Source organism: Muntiacus reevesi, chromosome 8, assembly GCF_963930625.1.
Source record: "Muntiacus reevesi chromosome 8, mMunRee1.1, whole genome shotgun sequence".
In the NCBI taxonomy this organism is placed as follows: Eukaryota; Metazoa; Chordata; class Mammalia; order Artiodactyla; family Cervidae; genus Muntiacus; species Muntiacus reevesi.
In genome coordinates this window covers 58,693,373-58,718,664 of record NC_089256.1, presented here as the reverse complement: position 1 = coordinate 58,718,664, position 25,292 = coordinate 58,693,373, and the positions used below count along the sequence as shown (strand labels likewise).

General features: G+C 38.6%; 1 protein-coding gene across 6 annotated transcripts; it reads right to left on the bottom strand.

The window, feature by feature from the left end:
• Positions 1 to 394: 394 nt before the first annotated feature.
• TBCCD1 (TBCC domain containing 1) lies at positions 395 to 24,030 on the bottom strand. 6 transcript variants are annotated; one of them, XM_065942883.1, is made up of 8 exons: positions 23,936 to 24,030; positions 21,063 to 21,441; positions 15,916 to 16,071; positions 13,107 to 13,473; positions 11,135 to 11,321; positions 10,500 to 10,997; positions 5,005 to 5,154; positions 395 to 1,015 (listed from the first exon to the last, which is right to left on the bottom strand). In XM_065942883.1, the coding sequence occupies exons 2-7, from the start codon at positions 21,396 to 21,398 to the stop codon at positions 5,025 to 5,027; spliced, it is 1,674 nt and encodes a 557-aa protein (XP_065798955.1). In that variant the 5' UTR covers positions 21,399 to 21,441; positions 23,936 to 24,030; the 3' UTR covers positions 395 to 1,015; positions 5,005 to 5,024. The 6 variants fall into 6 exon arrangements, with proteins under 6 accessions (XP_065798955.1, XP_065798956.1, XP_065798951.1 ...); XM_065942884.1 differs by lacking the exon at positions 5,005 to 5,154; XM_065942879.1 differs by lacking the exons at positions 395 to 1,015; positions 5,005 to 5,154 and adding an exon at positions 9,781 to 10,381.
• Positions 24,031 to 25,292: the final 1,262 nt, after the last annotated feature.

Sequence of the window (25,292 nt, the reverse complement as noted above, 5' to 3'; positions counted from 1 at the left end):
AGTTATGTGCCTAGTATTCTGAATTTTATAACTTTAAAGAAAGTATCTAATTAATACCATTAATTTTTATCAACCAATAGCAATTTCCAAAACACACTCTTATTACTCTAGTGTTTCTTTATTTGATAATGCTCTGCTTGGTTAAATTTCATCTTAAAATAAAAACTATAAGAACTCCAATTATAATTAAAACATTCTGAGGGTTAATTTTCACTTTAGAAATAAGAGATCAAGCCCTTTTGATATAATTACTAATTAAATGACCAAAGAGAATATGAAACAGCATTTATCAGCAGATTATTTATTAAACTGTTTTCCTTTATCTTAAAGAACAACTCTCCTATCAAATGTAAACTTTATTTTGATATAACATCACAGAATGACTTTGGAAACCTTTCCTAAAGTTAAAACTTTATTTTTTAATCAAAAGGAGAAAATTACTTTTTAGAGTTTTATTGAAAATTCGAAGCAGAAAATGAAAAATAAAAATTTCTACACAATTTCATTGCTGTATACGTTAAGGACTAAAATATCTTTGTATAGATGCTTTTCTGCTATATTTATACTTATACTCCAACAAGTCATACTTTCATTTCAATTCTTTTTTAAAAGGCGTAGCAATTTCCATTTAAATACTTACAAAGAACTATAAAACTCTTATTTAACTCTAGAAAGGATGAAACCCTTTCATTATACAACTTAAAACGTAAGGTTTACTAAATCAATACTTAAGTCATTTAAAAAATATTAACATAATGTCTTCATCAACTTTTTCATTTTAGCATCATAAAATGAGCCTTCTGATATTCTATAAACAATGTTTACAGAATAGAAGTTTAGACTAAAATTCAGTGTAAACAGTAACAAATGAAATTGGAAGGAAACGTAAAGAAAGGTCTTAAATAGGAAGAAAAGTCTCCAAAGTCTCGTAAGCAGCAAGAGCACCTTCCCAGTTCAGTTTCAACATGTGCACCATCTTCTGTTCATCCGCAAGTTGCCAGGACCCTGAAAATGACTGAAGAAAAAACAAAAGAAAACAGAACTATAATCACTTAATTTTCTATCACCTTCAAGGAAAAATAGGAAAAAACCCTTTTCACAACATCACATAAATCAATCAGATGATAATTTAGAGTGATAAAACATGTGAGTTAAAAGTTAACTACATTCCTTTTTTCTGAGGTTCACATATAGACATAAAGAAAAGAAACTCACAAATAGACAAGGTAGTAAGCAGTGGGGATTAGTCTAAAGTAAAATTTTATCCTCTTATAGTTCCCATTTCCTTTGTATAATCTTCATCAGATTTTCCATTCTTAATCTCACTATTTATTAACTAAGTATTCTAAGTGACAGACTTTATTTTCTTGGGCTCCAGAATCAACGCAGATGGTGACTGCAGCCATGAAATGAAAAGACGTTTGGTCCTTGGAAGAAAAACTATGACAAACCTAGACAGCATATTAAAAAGCAGACACATTACTTTGCTGACAAAGGTCCATCTAGTCAAAGGTATGGTTTTTCCAGTAGTCATGTATGAATGTGAGAGTTGGACCATAAAGAAAGCTGAGCACCGAAGAATTGATGCTTTTGAACTGTTGTGTTGGAGAAGACTCTTGAGAGTCCCTTGGACTGCAAGGAGATCCAACTAGTCAATCCTAAAGATCAGTCCTGGGTGTTCAGACTAATGCTGAAGCTGAAGCTCCAATACCTTGGCTACCTGATGCAAAGAAGTGACTCATTGGAAAAGACCCTGATGCTGGAAAAGACTGAAGGCAGGTGAAGAGGACAACAGAGGATAAGATGGTTGGATGGCATCACTGAGTCGATGGACGTGAGTTTGAGCAAGCTCTGGGAGTTGGTGATGGACAGGGAAGCCTGGCGTACTGCAGTCCATGGGGTTGCAAAGAGTCAGACACAGCTGAGTGACTGAAATATGGTAAAATTATTTTTTCATATAAAGTAATACATACTGAAAATATAAACTATGTATAAACAGTAAAGAATATGCTACCCAGCTTTGGAAAACAGTTCAGCAGTTCCTCAAAAAATTAAACATATAGCCTTTCAATTCTACTCTTCTGTATTGTATAATGAAGATAAATAAAAACATATCTCTACACAAAAATTTGTACACGAAAGTACACACAGCAGCATTATTCACAACAGCTAACAAATGGAAGCAACTCAAATGTCTATCAACTGATGAACAGATAAAGTATGGTATATCCATATAATGGAATATTAATAGTTGTTTAGTTGCTAAGTCGTGTGTGACTCTTTTGCAACCCCATGAACTGTAGCCCACCAGGCGCCTCTGTCCATGGAGTTTCCCAGGCAAGAATAGTGGATTAGGTTGCCATTTCCCTCTCTTGGGGATCTTTCTGACCCAGGGATCACCCGTGTCTCCCATGTCTCCTGCATAGCAGGTTGTTTCTTTACCACTGAGCCACCAGGGAAGCCCCAATGGAACAGTATCCAACCATAAAAAGGAATACTGACACATGCTATAACATAGATAAACCTTAAAAACATTATGCTAAGTGAAAGAAGCCAGACACAAATGCCACATGTTGTATGATTCCACTTATCAATATATGAAATGTCCAAAACTGACAAATCAAGTGACAAACAGTAGGATAGAGATTGCCCGGGAACAGGGGGCAGAGGAGATATCAGAGTTGGAGGATTTGGGCATGACCAAATAGGAAAAGAAGTAAGTTAAGGCTGTATATTGTCACCCTGCTGATTTAATTTATATGCAGAGTACATCATGAGAAATGCTGGGCTGGAGGAAGCACAAGCTGGAATCAAGATTGCAGGGAGAAATATCAATAACCTCAGATATGCAGATGACACCACCCTTATGGCAGAAAGTGAAGAGGAACTAAAAAGCCTCTTGATGAAAGTGAAAGAGGAGAGTGAAAAACTTGGCTTAAAGCTCAGTATTCAGAAAACTAAGATCACGGCATCTGGTCCCATCAGGTCATGGGAAATAGATGGGGAAACAGTGGAAACTGACAGACTTTATTTTTGGGGGCTCCAAAATCACTGCAGATGGTGACTGCAGCCATGAAATTAAAAGATGCTTACTCCTTGGAAGGAAATAGATAGCATATTAAAAAGCAGAGACATTACATTGCCAACAAAGGTCCGTCTGGTCAAGGCTATGGTTTTTCCAGTGGTCATGTATGGATGTGAGAGTTGGACTGTGAAGAAAGCTGAGTGCTGAAGAATTGATGCTTTTGAACTGTGGTGTTGGAGAAGACTCTTGAGAGTCCCTTGGACTGCAAGGAGATCCAACCAGTCCATCCTAAAGGAGATCAGTCCTGGGTGTTCATTGGAAGAACTGATGCTGAAGCTGAAACTCCAATACTTTGGCCAGCTCATACGTAGAGTTGACTCATTTGAAAAGACCCTGATGCTGGGAGGAATTGGGGGCAGGAGGAGAAGGGGACGACAGAGGATGAGATGGCTGGATGACATCACCGACTCGATGGACATGAGTTTGAGTAAACTCTGGGAGTTGGTGATGGACAGGGAGGCCTGGCATGCTGCGATTCATTGGGTCACAAAGAGTAGGACATGACTGAGCAACTGAACTGAACTGAACTGATCCGTGTATATGGGCTTTATTTCTAGGGTGACGAAAATGTTCTGGATTTGTTCATGGTGATGGCTGTACAAACTTGTGAATATAATGAAAGCTGCTGATTTCTTCACTTTAAAAAGTGAGTTTCATGATATGTGAATTATTTCTCAATGAAAATTAAGAATAAGTTCTCCTACCCTAGACATCCAGTCTCATTCTTTAAAGACAAACACTCTTAACAATTTCTTTATAACTTTTCAGAAATTTTAAAAGCATATAATTCGTATATAAATATGTGGGATTATCCTTTTTTTCTCAAACACACAAGGCAATATTTTACTCCCCTTCTCACCTTTTACTTTCACTCCACTATAGATCATTCAGGGAGAACACCTGTAGATATACTCCACTCTTCTTAAAGATGCATTCCAAGCATGAATGAACTGGTTCATAGGCACCAGCCCTCTACTGAGAAGCATTTGGCTTGTTTCCAGCCTACAGCTGTTTCAAATAATGCTACAATGAACATTTCTTTTAAACAGATCTTTACATATATGTAAGCTAAATCTAAGATGTGAAATTATGAAGTCAAAGCATGTGTGCATTTTTAATTCTGATTTTGTCAAACTATCCTCCAAAAAGGTTGCACAAATTTACACTTTGCTCAGTGGTAAGTGAAATGTCTTAGTGTTGCACATTACATTTTTGATCTTTGCCAATGTGATAGATGAAAAATAGTGTCTTACATTTCTAATTTTAAGTGATAGTGAGCATCTTTGTAAGTATCTTTCTGTGAACTACCTACTTATGTCCTTTGTGTTTTTCTATTGTGAGTCTTTAAAGATACTTTCAAATAGCAAAATAAGCTAATTTCTATTAAAAAAAAATACTATATATTTGGATTAAACAACTTCCAGTAAATGTGTCTGTATCTATGTCCTCTTCTATTGAATCTGCAGGTTTCCTAGAGTTTAGTATTCAAATCTTCATTTGATTTAATTCAAGTTATTTATTAATGCACAATTAACAAAGATTAGCTAAATTAAATGAATAGTATGTGGGTTTGCAGGATAGAGGTGAAATGTGTTAGAAAGCGTAATCCTTAAAGCCATATACAGGGAAGTACAGAACAGCTTTGGACTGTGCCAGCAAGAGACAAAAAAGACAAATTTGGCTATTCTATTTGCTGATAATGCTATAGGTTCTGCTTGAATATTCTGGTTGGTCTTCTTAGTATAAAATGTCATAAATATGGGCATGTAAAATTCTGTATATGCTGGTGGGAGCAGTGGGGGAAAAAAGCAATGGTTGGTAACATAATAGTCTGGATGGTGTTTTTTTGTTTGTTTTTTTGGGCACACTTATAAGATTTCCTCCAAATAATTTACGTGGTCGCCATTGTAAATACCTACAGTGTTTCGATGAGGAAGTCTTATCCTGCTGCTTGTTTGGAGCCTGCTGCAGGAGGCACAAGACTGTCCAGCTGCTGACGGTGTCCTGTATTAATCAACCACTCATAAAACTTGTTTTCCACAAGTACCTGAAACTGCTTCCTTTGATCCCTAAAATTGCAAAAACAATGCACTCATATTAATTTTATACCAAGTTGGTTATAAAATGCTTTAATAGGATAAATTTTAAATTATTTCTAGTTATTCATTTGTTCTCTCTGAATGACTGCTCTGTTCAGTTCTATATACTACATCACCACTACCACCACCAAAAAAAAAAAGATTGGTCAAATACAATTTTTCTCTTTGTAAAAACTTGTCAGTAATTATGTATTTTGCTCTACTGTGATTATTCACTCAACAGATATTTACTGAGGACCAGTGATGCTGGGTAGTGTTCTGACTGATGAGACATGTAAAGAAAGAAGAAATGGCCTCTGTCCAGGCAGGTTTGCACCACAAGACTCCAGAAGGAGTGGTTCCCATTGTGATCTATGTAGTCTGTGCTCCTTGTGAACTGCATGTTCTAGTGGGGAATATAGGTAACAAATAAAGTGTGTGTGTGTGAACTTAAGTAGTTAGAAAATCAGAGCAGGGTAGGGAAATTGAGAGTATTGGGAACGCTAATTGAGAAAGGATGGACAGGAGACACCTGAGAGCACACTTAAGCAGAAATCTGAATGAACTGGTGGATTAAGCAAAATAAATATCTGGAGAAGAACATTCCAGGCAGAGGGAACAAAAAGTGCAAAGGCTCGAAAGTAAAAGAATATTTAACATGTTCAGGATAAGCAAGAGAAGAGAAGTTCCTGACAGCCAGGAGCTGGCTCAGCACCTAGGCTTAGCTAGGCCTAGGTGTAGTCTGGATCTAGCCTGGCTGTGGTGCTCTTCTGTTAAACATAAATAATCCCACAGCACACCAATAGCAGACAAGATCATTGTGGGATAATGCTAGATCAACACAAAAACAAAACCACTCCATAATCATATCTCAGGTCTGGATGAAAAACAAAAACATTTTGTGATCCAAACCACAAAAATGACCAAGCATTACCCTTTCCTGGCTAATGAGTGACTGCTGTTTCTTTACAATTATATTTTTATCCCCTTTATTCCTCTCTTCTTTAATATAAAAATTATTATAATACCAAATCACAGAATTACCCTCACTACCAGATTGCATCCAACTCACAACAGGACCCTCCCCCAAATCATCTATCACAGCCAAAATGCAATGATCAGTTCTTTTAAACATGCTTTTATGGAGATGTAACTAATTCTCTCCCTCCTTGCAATAAGTAATGATATCCAACTTTATTCTACAGATACATTCCTGGTAGTGTATGGCTGGATGGCAATGAGTAAGTAAGATCACAGCATGGTGGGAGAATAGTGAATAAGGAAAAGAATGGCAGAAAAATGAGGCAGAAAGGGCCTGGTAGGTACCACAAACGTTTTATATTGCATTTTATTTCAAGTATGACAGGGACTCATTAGAGGGGCCACAGTAAGGAAATGATATAACCTAATCACTTTAAAAGGATGATGTTGGGAGTTTCCTTTCAAATTAGTCAATAATTCCTCTGTCCTTCCATGTTCCCAAGGTGGAATTGTGTGCTCTTCCTTGTTTCTAGTGTTATCAAGGATCTTACCACTTGAAGACACTATGACTCACAGTTAACATGTATTACGTGCCTTGCCATATTCCAGATTCCGCACATGTGTATAAGCTTTCTGTATGTGTGAGGAAATCTAGGCATCGAAATACCAGCAGCATCCAAACAACAGAATTGCTTTAAAAGAATGTCTTTCCAATGATCCACTTTAATATCACATTATTATAATGATTATATTATATGTGATAATAGTTCACACAAAACAGTAGAGACACTAAGAACCTAGGTTCTGGAACCAGGCTGACTAGATGCAAATCCTGATTCTTTGGGTAAATTACTTAAATTTCTCTGTTCCTTAATTTCCTCATCCGTGATAAGGAATTGTTAGGAAGAAGAAATGAGTTAATACATAGAAGGTGCTTAGAACAGTACATGGCACACAGTAAGTGCTCAGTACATCTTACTTACTATTATGGTCATCAGCATTGTTTTGCTAAGCTGAACATGACTGATCCGTATTATCAGTATACTGGTGGCTCAATCCGTGAGATACAAACCAAGTGGAACGTTTGTTACAGGTAACAGCAGTATTTTCACAGTGGATTCCCAGGTAAAGCATGAGTTGTGACTATTATTGATGTTTATATTTTTGGTAGCCAGCAACTGTTCTGAAGAAGCTAAATGCAAACTTACAAAACAAAAAGAGCCTCACAGACTTAGAAAACAAACTTATGGTTGCTAGTGGGAGGGATGAGGGGAAGGGACAGTTAGGGAGTTTGGGATGGACATATACACACTGTTATATTTAAAATGGAATAACCAAAAAGGACCTACTGTATAGCACATGAAACTCTGCTCAATTTTTTATGTGGCAGCCTGGATGGGAGAGCAGTTTGGAGGAAAATGGATACATGTATATGTATGACTAAATCCCTTTGTTGTCCACCTGAAACTAGCACAACACTGTTAATCTGCTATACCTCAATACAAAACAAAAAGGTTTTGTAAAAAAAGAATCTAAATGCAAGTGTGTAAGTATATCTTATATACTTCCTTCCTTAATCCATAAGCCACAAAAATGCATCCAGAAAATTAGATGGCTGGATCGAGTCTTTTTTCAACAATTTCTCTCAGAATGAAGTCAATTCTAACAGGTCACGTCTCAGATACTGAGTAAACAATCTCACCCAGAAGATGTGTCTCTCAAACTCATCACTAAGCAGGGTGTCTTACACTCACACTACTACACAGGTACAGGACACACCACTACAGTGTCTTATATGTGCATCATTTAAGTTATCTTTATTTATGAACCTTTATATCAATCTTATCAGGTAGAAAATACACTATATATGTGTGATATAGCCAGGAGATAGATCAGATGACACCTTCAATGTCACACAGTAAGTGGCATGGTCTGTACTAATACCTGACTCAGAGTACTTTCCCCTACAATACAGACACAGCTGTCCAAAGAACAATACTAATTTTAACATCCAATAAAATCAAGAGATCTAATTAAAATAGGCACTTCTACTTACATCTCAAGTCACAGCTCTGGGTCATGAGAAATAGAAACATTTTTAGAATGGCTGCTATTTTCCCAGATAATGATAATCAGGAAAAATAATAACAAACAAAAAACTAATACCAAGCAAATGGAATCCAATTATTAAAGTAAGAGTTTTTCTAAGTCTTAAGGATCAAGACATTATCAGGATATAGGACATTTCAAGTAAACAGCCTCCAAAAGAACTTGATACCCTCTTCTCAAACTAGCTCCAGCTCCCAAATGGACAATGTTGTAGAAGAAGCACCCCTCCACCTTGTGCCACTATAATGTTTTCTAGTTATCTTTCCTTTCATCTCTAACAAAATTAAATACCAAAATATTGTACGGACAATAATTACTTCATTACTAAATAATTACTTAATAATTATTCTGAGCACCCACTACTTTTTAAGTTGTATATGCTATTCTGTCCAGAAGAAAAGTGATCAAAGGTGTCTAAACTGGAGTCCAATTTTTGAAGTCATCTTTAATTTTGTCTTTTTTAGAAAATCTTGTACCAAGTTCAGCCTCCTGCCAAAGTATTTCTGGTTTTCACACCCTTGATCTCCACTCTAGTCCAGTTTCTTAGTCTAGAATATCATAATATCACCCTGACTTCCCGCTTTCAGATCTAATCAGAGGATCTTCATATGTGCCAATCACATTTCTTTATCTGCCATACCATCTAATAATGTGGTTTGCATATTGTAGGCATTCTATAAATGTTCCTGAATAAATGAAATGGCTTTCTGAACTTCATTCCATTGTTTAAAACCCTTTTATGCCTTCTACTACTTAATTCCACATAAATCTAACTCTTATTGACTGATAGGCAAGATTCTACATATTCTGGCTTGATCTACTCATACCAGTTTAAATATCATTATCCACACCCAGAATCTTGTTTAAGCAACTGATTTCCAGGACACCTTGGGTCTGCTTCTGCTTCCACATCTGTCCCTCTAGTGCTGCTTAAAGTATTCTACCTGACCCTCAATTCCTATCCAAACTCTGCTCATTTTTCAATGTCCAACACAAATTCTTCTTCCTCCATCAATCTTCTCCGACTACCCACACTCATGTTTTCTGAATCTTTATATATGCTTTATATATAGTGTGTCCCTGACTCCTAGAGTTTAAAGACAAGTACCCTTGAAATAAAATTTTATGGTGGACATAATAACCCATAACCATCTATCAAGCATGTTATTAAAAACAAGATACTTTAGTATCTACAAAGTAGGAAAGAAACAATTTCAGAAGACAGTATTCTAAGTTGACTAAATTTAGCACTACTTAAAAATACTGTACTTATTTTTCACATTTTACTATGAATTAGGAACTTTGACAAAAACTGGCACTAGTCCATGGACCAGCATTAGGAGTCCACTTTCAGGAAGTCTGTCTGTAGAGTAGAGGAGCCAGGACCTGTATTTTTAACAAGCTCTTTAGATGATCCTGACACGCAACCATTTGAGAACCACCAATATAGTGCAGAGAAGAAAATTAAAAACTAAAAGTAATCCATTTATGATTTACCTTATATATGGTCCTTCATTTAAGTCTTATATCTGCCAGTTAAACTGAAGCTTCTTAAAAGGAGACAGTCAATTTGGGAAGTACATATTGCTATATTTAAAATGGATAACTAACAAAAACCTATTGTATAGCACATGGAACTCTGCTCAATGTTATGTGGCAGCCTGGATAGGAGGGAATTTTAGGGGAGAATGGATACGTGTATTATGTATGGCTGAGTCCCTTCACTGTTCACCTGGAACTGTCACAGCATTATTAACTGGCTATAACCCAATACAAAGTGTTTTTTTGTGTTAAAAAATAAATAAATAAAATTTACTATACCAAAAAAAAAGGAGGGAGTCTAATACTTGAGTATCCACTTGCTCCCATCCCCCAACCAAACAGTGCCTGGAATACTGACCTTAACAAAAGACACCCTTTGTCTTTTTTGTTTGTTTAGCACAATTATAAACATGTGCAGATTAATTTGGGGGGATTCCCAGATGGCGCAGTCATAACGAATCTACTTGCCAACGCAGGAGACGCAGGTTTGGGGGTCGGGAAGATCCCCTGGAGTAGGAAAACGCAACCCACTCCAGTAGTCTTGCCTGGAGAATTCCATGGACAGAGGAGCCTGGCGGGCTTCAGTCTATGGGTCACAAAAGAGCCAAACACGACTGAGAGACTGAGCATTCATGCAGATTAATTTGCTTTCCCGTGGAGTTTTACGTAAGACAAGTCACTACTTACTTCTAGAAAATACTCACTTTGTTAAACGAGCTTCCTTCACAGTTTTCTGCCAGACCTGTATCTTTTTTTCTCTTTGGCTCAGTGCTTTCTGATATGCAGATGGAAGACCCCCAGGTATCTCTGTGGTGTCCCCTTCCATTTCAAATGGAATAATAAACACGTAGAATTCACATGGTGGTAGGAGTCGGAAGACACTTGGGCTGCTGTTCTCTCTGCACACAATCATGGGATTATCCCAATAGTTAGGCACTGTAGCAAGGCCAGTCCTGGCCATGTGGTCCTCCAGCATTGGGTAATGGGTATGAAAAGGGGCTAAAGTTACTCTCTGGTTCCCAGAGAGAATAAGGGGGCGTGTAGGTGTCAGAATGTGAAAGATGCAGCCTGTCGTCGACGAGATGGACAGACGATGGCAAACAGCAATGACTTTAACGCTGTCACAGCTGTGGAGGTGAAGAGCAGTCTGTACAGGGCCCAGGACAAAGGTGCTATTTCTGCACTTCTCAATTGTCACGGATCTGAAAAATGAGGTAAATTCCTCTGAATAAGATTAAAAAACATTTGACTACAATATTATTCTGTGATGACAAATCAAAGAACCAACCCCATTCTAAAGAAGATGTCACGACGTCAGAACACTATGAAGACTGCTTACCGTAAGGGAGAGAGCAGATATATAAAAGACTCGTTGCAACGATGGATCTTTACATGTGCCCCCACCAGAGTATCTGAGCTCTTGGCCAACGTTTGCTTGTAAACCTGGCTCATCACCACCATGCGGTGCATCCTTGGGGCCACGTGAGTATTACAGGCAATCTTCGCTCTCTTGGTTGTCCCTTCAACTATTTAAGAAAAATACAAACGAGGTAGTTTCAAAGGAAAACCATCATCCAAATGAGCTTATACATATCTACATGCCCACATGTCTAAAATTAGATACATAACAGGTTTAAAAAAGTGTTAGATCTGGGTGTCAGGTAAAGAGGTGTATGCTATACTACTCTCTGTGCTTTTCTGTATGTTGCCAAATTTTAAATTTTTTGTCTTTTTAAAAAATGGTTAAGTCTACAATCCATTCAAGATTGCCTATAGATCTAAGATTTTTTTCATGTCTACTCTTCAAGTTAAGTAACGTGCCTAAGGCCATATGGCTAGTAAGTGGTAGAGTTGACGCAATTCAAATATCTTCCCCAACTCACCTTAATTTATCATCCCAACTCCGAAATATTCTTTTTAAATTGCCATAATACAAATTCTGAACTCCTCCTAAGTTACTTACCACATCATTCCATGCGTTCTGTTTAGGTCATGTCTTTACTCCCAGGCTCATTACTGAGAGTACATCGTCCTCTCAGACATGGCGCCTTGCACAAACTCACACTCAGAAGCTCTGTGCAGGCTGCCCTCCTAGCACAGTCTCACCATGACGTCACTGCTTTCTCAGACTACTTCCCTGCAAGCCATCAGGGCCACTCTTGTAAAGAAAACTGCCAAATGTGGAGAGGTCACATAGCATGCTATTCTTTTAAAACAATTCTTATTGTTTTCTTTTATTAGAAAACTAATATATGGCTACTGTAGAAAACTTTTAAATACTATAAGTAAAACAAGATGAAAATTATTTGTAATCCTACTATCTAACACATTTTATAATCCTAAGAGGTCAGATGTCCTTTTTCCTCCTAGTACTTTCCCTAACAATGTCTAAAAACTTACTTGTACCTATATTTCTTTTATCAACATCAACAATTATATAGTATCTCCTGTTTATAGGAGCCATATATACCTGAGAATCTGACCTCATGCTAGAGCAATAACTTGGTTGCATATAAAATACTTGGATCATTGTAGATGTTGCTCAACTGTTTTTTGAATTTTAGCATTACAAAAATTTGATACAAAACTGATCTTTTTTTTTTTTTTTTTTTTACATTTGCATGGAAACTATTTTTTCTTTATCTCTGAAACTCAGAGATTTTGGAAGTATATTCTAGTTTTTTCCCATTAATTTTGCCTGGCATCTGCCTTAGTGGAGCACCTACTTCTGAGGCCCTCTTCTCTTAAAACTTATACCTGGGCCCCAAGAAGTCATACAGTACCTGAACCTATTCCTTTAGCCATCACTGGACTATGAGAAGTAGATACCTTTGCAACCAAAGTCAAATTCTCTCTACTATGAATTTAAATTTCTAATTCAGAAATAGCTAGTCTGCCTGTGCCTGTATAGCTAAAAGAACTTCATTTTTGCAACAACTCTATGAGGGTATAACTGCAGAATAGCCAATTTCTGCTAAGAGGCACAGAAAATGGGAAAGCTTCAAGCAAATCTGCATGAGAGTGAAAGGGAAAATGAGGCAGAAAAGACAAAAGTAGAGCAAAGAAAGGACTAACTGAAGTTGGAGTTTCTGTTAGCTGCAACCAAAGCAAGCTGGACTAATGAGTCAACTGAGATTGTTGCTGCCTGGAGAAAAAGTCATTTACAAAAGAGATGTTCCCTTTTTTCCCTTTTATAGTAGCAATACTCTTGAGATCTTCCACAAAAGATGTGTGATCACTAATACACCAGAAAACACTAGGTTCCACAACCTGTCATTCAATTTAATATAGATTAAGATATTAATAAATACCTTGGTGAGCCCAAGCCAATTTCTTGCCAGACTTGAGGCAAGCAGATGTACCGAATGGATTCCCAGTCAAGCAGCTTCTCAACCAGGCTTCCAGCTTGTAGAAAGAAAAAGTCTTAGAGGTCTTTGAGAAGCCAGTTTCGGCATGTAGTGGTTGCCACAGTGCAAGTTCATAGAGCGGATATATCTTCCTGGCTCCACTCACTGTACCTTCGATAAGAAAGCTGAGCGCCACAACAGCTTCCCGAGAGACTAGACTACTGTGGGTTGAATGAAATGATGCAGTAAGTTGCTCTGGGTCTAAAAGCAGCTCAAGGAGATCTGACAGATGATCACAGACAAAAGCCTGATGACTGTAATCATTCCAGTTCTAAAAAATATCAAAAGAAAGCACTCTTAACAGAACAAAGAGATTCAGTGAGACCTGAAACTTTTATATTTTAATTGTTTTATGTTTATACTTTGCCTCATCCCCCCAAAAGCATTTAAGGTGACTATACAAAACTTATAAAGATTTTCTGTGCATGTGACAGGTATAAAGAGATTCTATCCTACCTAAGATAATCCAAAAGTAACATTAGTAGCTAAGCTTCAATGTGTGCCAAGCATTGTTAAAGAAACCTTATCATTATTCAGTCCTAGCAGCAGTCTTAAATGAAATGCCATTACCATGCCCATTTCACAGATGAAGAAATGGAGATACAAAAAGAAACTTGCCCAAGGTCACACAGCTAGTAAATATCTAAAAGTTTAGATCGAACATTTCATGAAGCACTAGGTTTTTTTATGTGCCTTCTCAAATCACAGAACTAATTTCAAAATCCAATGAAAAAAGGCAATGGATCTTACAGTAGTCAGATTTAAAAGAAGTTATTACTTTGGGAATAAGCTTTGAGTTGGCAGACGTTCTAATAGCTTGGCTCATTCATTTGACAGATATTTTTTGAATACCTCTTATGTGATATGATCAGTGTTAAGTGATGAATTATACAAACTGAGTAATACATAGTTCCTGTCCTCAAGGAATTCAGCATCTGTGTAGTGAAATGGCAACATAAACTAAAACACAATGAGATAAGACCTATAGCAGAGATTTGAAAGACGGTCTATGGGCAGGAGAGGAACAAGAACGCCATTTGGGGAAAACAAATCTCAGTGTGGCGCTGTTTGAATAGATTCTTGATTGACATTGGTAGTTTTGCAAACAGATCAGGAAACAAGGCATTCTAGCCCTAGGAACCTGCATCCGACGGCCTATAGGAGTGAAATTACGTGCTATGTTGAGAGAAGTGAAAATTCTGGGTGGGGTGTAGGGAGCACGCTGGGAACTGGCAGGGGAAGGAAAAATGGTAGGCAGCATCCATTCAGCAAAAGCCCTGTACGAAATACTAAGGTCTCTGGGTTTCACTGTGTGTGCCAGAGATTTTCAAACTATTTTTTAAACAGCTATACCATTTTCTCTTTTGAATAAACTCTCTTTTGGATGCCAGAGAACACTTCAAAGCAGAGCTGCCCACAGCCTCACCTGCTCTTCCTCCCTCTTGCTGCATCTCCCTCTCCTATGGTAAGTAAGCCGGAGAGGACTCCAAAGAGTACAAGGGTGAAAACAATAGTGACAGTGAGAATTCACTGATGGAGTTCTGACAGGAGATGGATAGAACTGATCTGTATTTTGGAGACTCCAGTGTAGTAGGTGGGCTATAGATTAAAAGCAGGATGATCAAGTAGGATCTAATACCAGAAATAAAAGCAAAAAAAAAACCAAACACACACACAAAAAAGACACTAGGACCTATATAAGAAGAAGAAGAAAGACAAATTTTTTAAGTTATTTTGGAATCAGAATCAGTAAGGCTTGACAACTATGTAGGTATGGGCAGTGATAAAGAGAACGTGGGTGGCTGGCTGGTAGTAACTTTCACTGGCACAGGGAACATAAGTTAATTCAAGTGAAGGGAGATTTACTGCAGGGACACATAGTCATCTCCCAAATGGAAGTACAGGAAGGCCTCATCAGAACTGGAACTGGAAAGCCAGTCTGAACCTCTTCCTCTCCCAAGACTCTCTGCATATCTGTTCCATTCTCTTCTTTTTCTCTGATTCCCTCAGAATTTCTAATCCGTCACAACTCCAGGTCACTCACAAATGTGGTAGCTGTGCTGGTCTCAGTGCCACATGAGCTACCAGCTCAAATACCCATCATCAACTGGTAATTTCTTCAACCCCTAGGGGTATTGCTTGGTCCATGGTCACCATTCCAAATCAGATCAATTTCAAATTCATGCCAAGGAATGAGTTACTCTAGTCAAGCGTCCGTCCCTGGTCCAGTCAGTTGCTGGGAGAGGCCATACTCAAACTAAAGTCACCATATACTGGCGCTTACTGTGCAACAAGTCATGTGCTATATGTTACTGAATTCTCACAGCCACTCAGAAATGGGCATTATTATCACCGTGTAGAGAAAAGAAGCCAAGCAAGAGAAGTTAACTGACTTGCCTACAATCAACTGAAATTGAATTCATCAACATTTGCAAAAATATGAATACTAGTTAACAGTAAAGTAAATGATTTGCCAGAAAATTATCTAAGTGATTTTTGTGCCATTGAAGGAACTGAAATCACTTCTCTATGTTATTAAGACTGCACATGTTGATTTTGTTTTATAAATAGGAAAAAAAAGTATAAAGCAAAACAAAACAAGCCAGCAAATCTCTGGCTTATATAAGTTATTCAAAGTAATTTTTAGTGAGGGCAATATATCTCCCTCGAAAATTGTCCCTTTCAGAGAAAGAGACCATAATTTAAACAGTACCTTATTATGACAACTGGATTTTTCAGTCAGGTCAGGAGACTGAGATCTGTGTTTGGGACTAGGCCACTCTTCTCCAATCAGAGATGTCCTCAGGGAGACCTTGTTTAACTGCTGTATATGTAAGAAGAGCAGAAACTGCAGCGTGTCCACTGAAAGCTGTCCGAGAAGAAAATAAACGATGAATACGTGTCCGAAAATGACATCAACCACTAGTCTACAGCTAAGCAGGTATAGTAAAAGAAATTCACCACAGTGTTTTGATTCTAAAAGGACAAATGCAAAAATGTTTCTAGCATTGGATACATATGTCTCTGGTACCCAGATGTAGGAGTGTCTAAAACTAATTAAACTGGAGTCACTTATCTTCTCAGAAAGCTATGTAGCATCTATGGCCATTGAGATTCTCTCCCAAAAGCCATGAAGCACATTCTTTTTAGAAGAATATTATTTCAGAAGTTTAAAATTATATTTAAAAAATCTTAGTAATTTGAATTAAAAAGTAGAAAGGAAGGAAGGAAATTTAATCAAGACACAGAAGTTAGTTTAACATAACCATAAACTTATCAAGAAAGTTTAGGATATCAGGGCAGCATCTGAGACTATGTAATTTTTTGGTGTATGGTATTCTGTGGAGGAGTAGGCCTCAGGTTCTCATCAAATTCTTTAAAAAGTACTTGATTAAAAAAAAAATACTACTGGCCTGACAAATGTTCCTAAATCATTTCTTATTTGAAGAAGGTATGGTTTGAAGCTCATGATTATCCTCATATACCCATTCCCATACACATACAATGGAGGCAAAAAAGTGAAGCAATACCTCTAGGACTACAGATTGCCAACATGGCTCAAAATCATGAAGCCTAAGGAACTTAATAATATGGATTCTCAGAACCACCTAAACCTAGCTGTTCAAATCAGCAGTCAACATGGAACCTCATGAATCTATGTATTTTTTTTTTTAAGTTTTTTTCTTAACTAAACACTTTAAGGTAACTGTAGTTTCACATGAAGCTGTATGAACAAAAATGTGATGTACTCTTTACTCAATTTCCCATCTTGCAAAACTACCATGCAATAGTATTGACAGGGTATTGACATGGATGCAGTCAGGGTAGAGAAACTTCCATCCACACACGGATCCTTCATGATGCCCTTTTATAGCCATACCTACTTCCCACCTTCTCTCACCCCTTCTTCAGCCCCTGGACACTTTTCTGTTCTCTATCTCCACAATTTTGTCATTTTAAGAATGTTACATAAATGGAATCATAGTATGTCATCTTTTGGAACTGACTTTCTTCACGCAACATAATTTCCTGATTTTATACATATTAGTACTTCCATTTAATAATTATTTGTTATACTGTCATTACTTCTCCATATACCTGCCTCTCCATGAGACTATGAGATCTCTTTTTCATTTTTATGTCCCTAGTAACTAGCACAGAAACTAGTACACAGTATCATTCAAAAAACATTGGGGCTTCCTGAAGGTTTTATTCATCTCTGTATCCACAGCACTCACTACTGCACATAATTCAGCTCAGTTCAGTCGCTCAGTCGTGTCCGACTCTTTGCGACCCCACGAACCGCAGCACACCAGGCCTCCCTGTCCATCACCAACTCCCGGAGTCCACCCAAACCCATGTCCATTGAGTCGGTGATGCTATTCAACCACCTCATCCTCTGTCATCCCCTTCTCCTCCTGCCCCCAATCCCTCCCAGCATCAGGGTCTTTTCAAATGAGTCAGCTCTTCGCATCAGGTAGCCAAAGTATTGGAGTTTCAGCTTCAAAATCAGTCCTTCCAATGAACACCTGCCTGGAGCCGTTGTGGAAGATCCCACCCATGACAAGGTCATGAGCAAAAGACCAGACACGCAAGGCCATTCAGGATACCAGGGACCCAGGTTGGCCCTGGCCTCTACCCCACCCTGTATCCTCCCCCCTTTTCTGCTGTTTTTCTTGTTTGCCCTGCTGCAGATTCTTGTGTTGCCTGCTGAGAGTTCTCCTACTCTTCTTTCACTGAATAAAGACCAACTTAAAACCCTAACTAATAAATCTCCTAGACGCTGGTACCCTATGAAGGGGCCAGGGATGAAGGAAATGCTTCAATTCAAACCCTTTTGCTGGCATTCTGGCTTGTTTGATAAATGTGTGCTCTCATTGCAAAAAATGCTCATGATTGTTCTAAACATCCTAAGCACAGCACACTAACAAAAGAAACCATTAAGCATAGGTCCCTCCGTGGGGTGAGAAAGGCTCCACAAATAAAATAGCCACAAGATGTGCCTAATAAAAAATAGTTTAGATAGAGATTAGCTGGTGACTTCTTGCAGGTAATTAACTTTTAGACTAAGAGCCTATTTTGTGCCATATCTACTGTTTTTGCAATCCTTTGCATTTCTGTTCCATAAAAATGTAATCCTATCTAGTTCCCATGGAACTAAACCTTGTTTAGATATTATTTCATGTGGTAGAGTCCCGCTAAATGCTAACTAAACACCTTTCCCTCCTTGAGCACACAATTAGATGGCATTTCCTAGCCTCCTTTGAAACTGGATATGGTATAACTGGGTTACAATCAATGGAATATGGGTGGATTTACAAATACCACTTTCAAGCCTCACAAAGAATAGAAGTGAAGGACTCAGGCCCTAGTGGGCATGGCCGTAGCAAACTGTATTTTATTTGCAATTGTTCACTTCCTCATCTTCCAAGGGGCTTACATGGCTCTACCCATGGCCACAGGATTTCCCTACTTCCTATGAGGTAGATTCCCTCCCATCTTAATATCAGGCATGGACACATGACAAAGCTTTAGCCAATGGAACAAAAGTAGTTGCTGTTTATGTCACATCTGAGCAAAAATTTTAAGAGGTGTCAAAACTTTCTCCTGTTCTTTCGCTCTTCCCTTCTATCAGAAGACAGGCATGACCATCACAGAAGCTGCTTCTTCAGCCCGAGTCCCCATATGGGCAGAAACATAGAGCCAGAGACTGGAAAAGAGCCTTCACTAAGGTGCAAACTAAAAGTCAAATAAGCAAGAAATAAACTCCAGTTACTGTAAGCCACTGGAATTTCATTTTTGTTTGTTTTTAACTGCAGCAAAGCAGACTAGTATAATAGTGGCTCCAAAAGACAGAGGATGCCTAGATCCCTGAGTCATTGCTTAGACAACAGCAGCCTAGAGACTCATCCAACCAGATGCCTTATGTTGGGTGTCGCATGAATAAGAAATAAAATGTTACTGCACTAAGCCACTGAAATGCTGGACTCACTTGTTACTGTAATAAGCTTACTCTGATTAATATACTTTCCCTGTGAAGTCTTTCCTCATCACCAGAATTAATTATTCTCTTCTCTATTCTGTTTCTGTACTTTATGCATACTTTTACTGTACATTCCATACTATTAAATAGTACTTGTTTAACTTAAGTATAGTTGATTTACAATATTGTGTTAAATTTCATGTGTACAGCAAAGTGATTTGGTTATACACACACACACACACACACACACAATTGATTCTTTTCCATTATATATATATATATATATACACACACATTTGATTGTTTTCCATTATAGTCTATTACAAGATATTGAATATAGGTCCCTGTGCCATACAGCATATCCTTGTTGTTTATTTATTTTATACATGGTGTTGTGCATCTGTTAATCCCATACTCCTAATTTATCTCCCCACTTCCCCTTTGGTAACCACAAGTGTGTTTTCTATGTCCATGAGTCTGTTTCAGTTTTGCAAATAAGTTCATTTGTACTATTTTCTATATCCACACAGAAGTGGTATCAATTTTGTTTTTCTCTTACTTCATTCAGTATGATAATCTCTAGGTCCATCCATGTTGCTGCAAATGGCATGATTTCATTCTTTTCTATGATGAGTAATTAATATATGTATCTTCCTTATCCATTCATCTATTGACAGACACTTAGGTTGCCTCCAAGTGTTAGCAACTGTAAACATACTGCTATGAACACTGGGGTACATGCATTTTTTCAAATTAGAGTTTTCTTTGGATACAGGTCCAAGAGTAGGATTGCTGGATCATATGGTAGCTTTATTTTTATATTAAGGAAACTCCATACTGTTTTCCATAGTGGCTGTACCAATTTACATTCCCGTCAACAGTTTGGAAGGTAGTCTCTTCTCCACACCCTCCCCAGCATTTATTATTTGTAGACTTTTTGATGATAGCCATTTTGAATGGTGTGAGGTAATACCTCAAAGTGGTTTTTTAAAAAAATTTTTTATTAGAGTATAGTTGATTTGGGCTTCCCTAGTGGCTCAGATGGAAAAGAACCTGCCTGCAATGCTAGAGATCCAGATTCGATCCCTGGGTTGGGAAGATCCCCTGGAGAAGGGAATGGCAACCCACTCCAGTATTCTTGCCTAGAGAATCCCATGGACAGAGGAGCCTGGTGGGCTACAGTCCATGGGGTCACCAAGAGTTGGACATGACTGAGTGACTAATACAGTAATAGTTGATTTACAGTGTTTGTTAGTTTGAGGTGCATAGCAAAGTGAATCAGTTACACATATATCCACTCTTTTTTAGATTCTTTTCCCATATTGGTCATTTCAGAGCACTGAGTAGAATTCAATGTGGTTTTTGATCTGCACTTCTCTAATAGTTAGCACTGTTGGTCATCTGCATGTCTTCTTTGAAGAAATGTTTATTAAATAGCACCTTTTTAACACACACCAGCTTCCCCTACTAGTCTATGAGATCCATGAAGGCAGAGCTGCTAGTCTAATTATCTTTGAATCCCAGAACATAGCAGATGCACACTTAAAAATAGGCAGGTGCTCTTACCATAACATGTCAACAGTTCATAAGCACTCAAATACCTCAATATTAGTTTTAATGTCAATGAAAATATTTCCCTCTTCCAATTACAGGGTTTCTATATCATTTCCACTTTGAGAGTAGATGAGTATGGATTGCTAAGTAAGGACTAATTCACTAAATACTGACAAACTGGAAATGCTACAACTTAAATGGTGCTTTGGGATCACATGGTCATTAAAATCTAAAACTGCACACTCTACAGCTAGTACAAAAATTTTAAATAGTTTATTTCTCAAAGTAACTAAACACATGCGCATATACATATAAACTCATACCTGATTTCTTTGCTTTTCAACTTCATCCTCAGACATGCAGTTGGACAGAATCTCAGACCATTCCAGGCGCTCCTCTGGTGTCTTCATTGCAAGACTATCAAACATTTCAAAGTAAAGCCATGCCAGATCCTTAGCCAACTGCAGCTTCCCACATGCAATGTGCCTCCATGTAGACCAAGACAGGCGTGGGTAACCTCCCTCTATGGTCCGTGTTCGCACATAGGTGGATATCTTCCTGAGATAGTGAAGACTGAACTTGGACGGAGGGGGAATCTGCAAGGCACCCACTATAAAGGGTTCTGCTTTCACCCAGAGGAGAACTCCGGACTGATCCATATTATCTCTAAGAACATCTGCGTGAAAAGGCTTCTTTGCATACCTAGGAAACAAAGTTTTTTTACAAACTAATTTGAAACAAAACTCATTTACACATTTTCTTGTAAGGTGACCTCTCCCTTAGCTGTTTTTAAATGTACTGCTGCTAAGTCGCTTCAGTCATGTCCGACTCTGTGCGACCCCATAGATGGGCTCCACCAGGCTCCCCCAGCCCTGAGATTCTCTGGGCAAGAACACTGGAATGGGTTACCATTTCCCTCTCCAATGCATGAGAGTGAAAAGTGAAAGTGAAGTTGCTCAGTCGTATCTGACTCTTAGCGACCCCATGGACTGCAGCCCACCAGGCTCCTCTGTCCAGTTTAAAAAGTGAATCCAGTTCATCAAACAAAAGTAGAAAAGATTTTTGGCCAGATCTCATCATAATCTATTTGAGCAAGAAAAAAATGTGATAAAACCATCTGACTTGAATTGTTCAAAGTGGTTGTTCTAGGAAGAGTATAAATGCGTGAGGTATGAGATAGATGCCTGCTCAGGATAAAGAAAAGAAGAAATGGGAAAAAAGAGCCATCCTATCACCAGAAATCTTTCTCTACCCTGAGGGCAAACACTAATCAAAATAGGGGGAATAAAACTTCAAAGTTCAATCACTTACACATAGAAGATGAGATTGATTAAAGATTTGGATATGTGTCGACCATATGAGTGCAATATCAACCACTAGCACGAGGTGGCAGACAAGAATGCTCATGTAAACATAAGCCAAAAAAACTGATCAAGGGAAATTAAAGCATTTTTATTCTCTGTAACAGTTAACCTGCTCTGGCATATTCTATTGTCCTTAGTTCAGGAGCAATATTTTTAGATTTTGTTTGTTCATTGTTTGCTGTAACAATAATACACCACTTTTATGGAATATTTATTAAATATCTAAAAATGGAAGGGAAGGAAAGTATCCATAGTCCCACCACCAAAGAGAAACTGGTAATATTTTACTGTAGTTCTTCCCTGTCTTTCTACACAGGTTTTTGAATGATCATAGTTGTGATAATACTGTATATTTTGTATTGTATTATAATACAATTCTGTATTATTTTAAAAGCTGAAAAAATATACTCCAGTTTATTCAACTGTTCTATTTTCAGACACCTTGTAAATTTAAAATTTTCCACAAAAACAAGACAGCCAAAATAGTGATCATTGTTGAAGCTGAATGATGAGCACATGGGGGTTCACTTACCTATTCTACTTTTATATATGTTAAATGTTTCCACAATAAAAAGTTTAATGTTTTCACTTTTATAAATAATGCTATAATTACCATCTTTCTGCATATATTCTGGCTTGTGATTAATTCCCAGAGAAAATTTTCAAATGTGCACTTGTGAAATGAAGTAATTGACATTTCTCAAGTTCCTGCCATATATGTCCACTGCTTTCCCAAATGATTATATCAAATTTTCCATCAGTTGACCAAGGAATGGTTTTCATTAAGCACGCCTCAGCATTAACTTCACTTTAAAAACCTTCATTTTATGACTGGATGAAAAAAAGTTTTACTGCTATTTTTGTTTGGCACTTGATTCTAAGAAAACTGTGCTTCTTTGGGGAATGCTCTGTTCAAAAAATAACGGACATAAATTAAGTGCTTATTATGTGCCTGGTAGCATTCTAAGTATTTCATGCTCTTCACCTTCTTTCATCCTTACAACCACCTAGAGATACATATGATTACCCCCATTTTCAGATGAGAAAACTGGGGCTTAGAAAACTTAAGGGAATTACTTACCTAAAGTCACATACTTGAGTTGGCAGAGAGCCCTGGACTAGAATTCAAGTCCGTCTGACTTCAGAACTGAGCTACTTACAAATATATACATCAATACTTTAGGAACCCAGTTTTAGGGGAATCTGGAAAGTGGGAGTGAATCCAGAAGAGAATTACCAGAATGAGTTGTCTTAAATGGAGGGCCACGTAGGGGCCAGGTGAAGAATCATGGAAGCATGAACCCCAGAAAGGGTGTGAGAGGGTGGATGACAGCTATCTTTGAAGTCTCTGAGTAAAATCAGACGATGCAAGTTCTGTGAGGAAGATCTTGGTCCGCTCCAGTGTAGTCCACCTGTCTCTAAAGCGAGCAATCAAAAGCTCACTGGAGACGAACCCGCTAGTCTAACCACGAAATTCGAGACGGCTAAATTCATAAACATAAACTGAAGCTCCTTTCCGCTTCAAAAGCTCCCCTGGGATGCCCTGGGATCCTGGTTTTTTAGGAGGGGAGACCGGCGTGAGGCCCAAGGCCGTCCTCCCGAGGCTTCGCCGCCACCTCATCCGCGGTCCGCGGTAGGACGCGGTCCAGGTTGGGACGCGGGATGTGCAGCCTGAGCGCGCCCGGATTAGAGTTCGGGAACAGAGAAGCCCCAGCTGACAGGGTCTGTAGAGGACCCAAGACCTGGCGAGCGCAAAGGCTGTCTTCCCAGCCGGAGCCCGAAGCGAGATGGTCCCTCTCCTCCCTCCCTGGCGCGGGCCGGCGAGCGGTTACCTGCGAAGCCAAGGGGCCGTTCTACTGTACCTCTCAGGGTGCGGCCGTGCCTTGCGCGCCAGACCGGCCCCGCGCTCGTCGCCCACCCCTGCGCAAGCGCGAGGCCTCGCACCACCGAGACCTGGCGCACGACATTGCTAGAGCGGCCCAATACTTCTTCCGCGGTCTGGGAAACACTTGGCTGGCGCCAAGAGTCCTTGATGCTGGAACCTGGAACCAGATCTGGCTGCTTTCTGGAGTCGCGCCATTCTACTCAGGGTAGTAGAAAGTTTTCTATTGCTCCACAGAGCTGTGGTGGGCAACTAGCTGCTGGTAAGGTCAGCACGCTTTCATCAGTAATAATAATGAAAGTGACAGTTAACTTTTATAGAATACTATGAACTGGGCACTGATTAAAGCACCTTAACTTATCTCGGTCTTCCTAAGAGCACTCTAAGTACACTTGTTTTACAGATGAAGAAACTAGGGTTTAGAGAGGTGAAAGTAAACACAGTGACCGAGCAAAGATACAAACCCAGGCTAAATATCTGAAGCGGGAGCGACCAGGGTGAGCTCCTTAACTATTAGCTTTTCCTCCATGTTACTGCCTTTAAGAAGTTTTTTTTTTTTTGGATTTCACCTCGTATAAGAACATCACTCCTTTCTCTAAACTTTGATTTTATGACTTTTGGCCATTTCCTGCTTGCTTAGTTCGTTTATGGCCTCTAGGTGTGGGAGATACAGAGGTAAATAAGACCATAAAATGCAATTTAGCTCCTCTTGCAGGTGGCCTCTCTCCCTTAGTAGGCATCTTCCTGAAAGCAGTAACCTGGTCTCCCTCTTAGCTCTGCACTGTGTCTGGCAGTGTCAGGCACTTGAATTACAGTAGTGAACAAAACACAAAGCCCTTGATTTCTTGGAGTGTATATTTTAATAGGTAGAATAAATGATGCGTTAGGAAAAAATAAAATACTTTCATATGTAAGTGCTACGAAATTTGGGGAAAGGAGTGAATACCAAACCTGAGCTGAGACCTGAAGAATAAGAAGCCAGCACAGGAAGATCACAGTCAAAGCGACTTTTACACCGTAGCAGACTCTGTTCTAAGCTGCAGTCTTAAACAGCTGTTAAGAGAACAGTCCAGATTCATGCTCTCATGAAACTGGCATTCTAGTATGTGTGAATGTTAGGAGCAGGGATGAAAATAATAAAATAAAACAGGGCAGTGTAAGAACAGAGGTTCAACAGTTGCTAATTTTGTTTGCTTGGTCAAGGAAGTCTTCTATAAAGTGGTGACTTTAAGCTGTTATCTGAGTTTAAAAAGGAGTACCCATGTTAGGATCTGAGGGAAGAGTGTTTCAGGCAGAAAACAACTAGA

Bases quoted from the DNA above. Each gene is read 5' to 3' on its own strand.
- TBCCD1 (XM_065942879.1), bottom strand. From the start codon at position 21,398: ATGGATCAGTCCGGAGTTCTCCTCTGGGTGAAAGCAGAACCCTTTATA. The intron at 16,072-21,062 runs GTATGAGTTTAT...CTTCTCGGACAG, and splicing joins TTGAAAAGCAAAGAAATCAG to CTTTCAGTGGACACGCTGCA. The intron at 10,998-11,134 runs GTAAGCAGTCTT...CTCATTTTTCAG, and splicing joins TATCTGCTCTCTCCCTTACG to ATCCGTGACAATTGAGAAGT.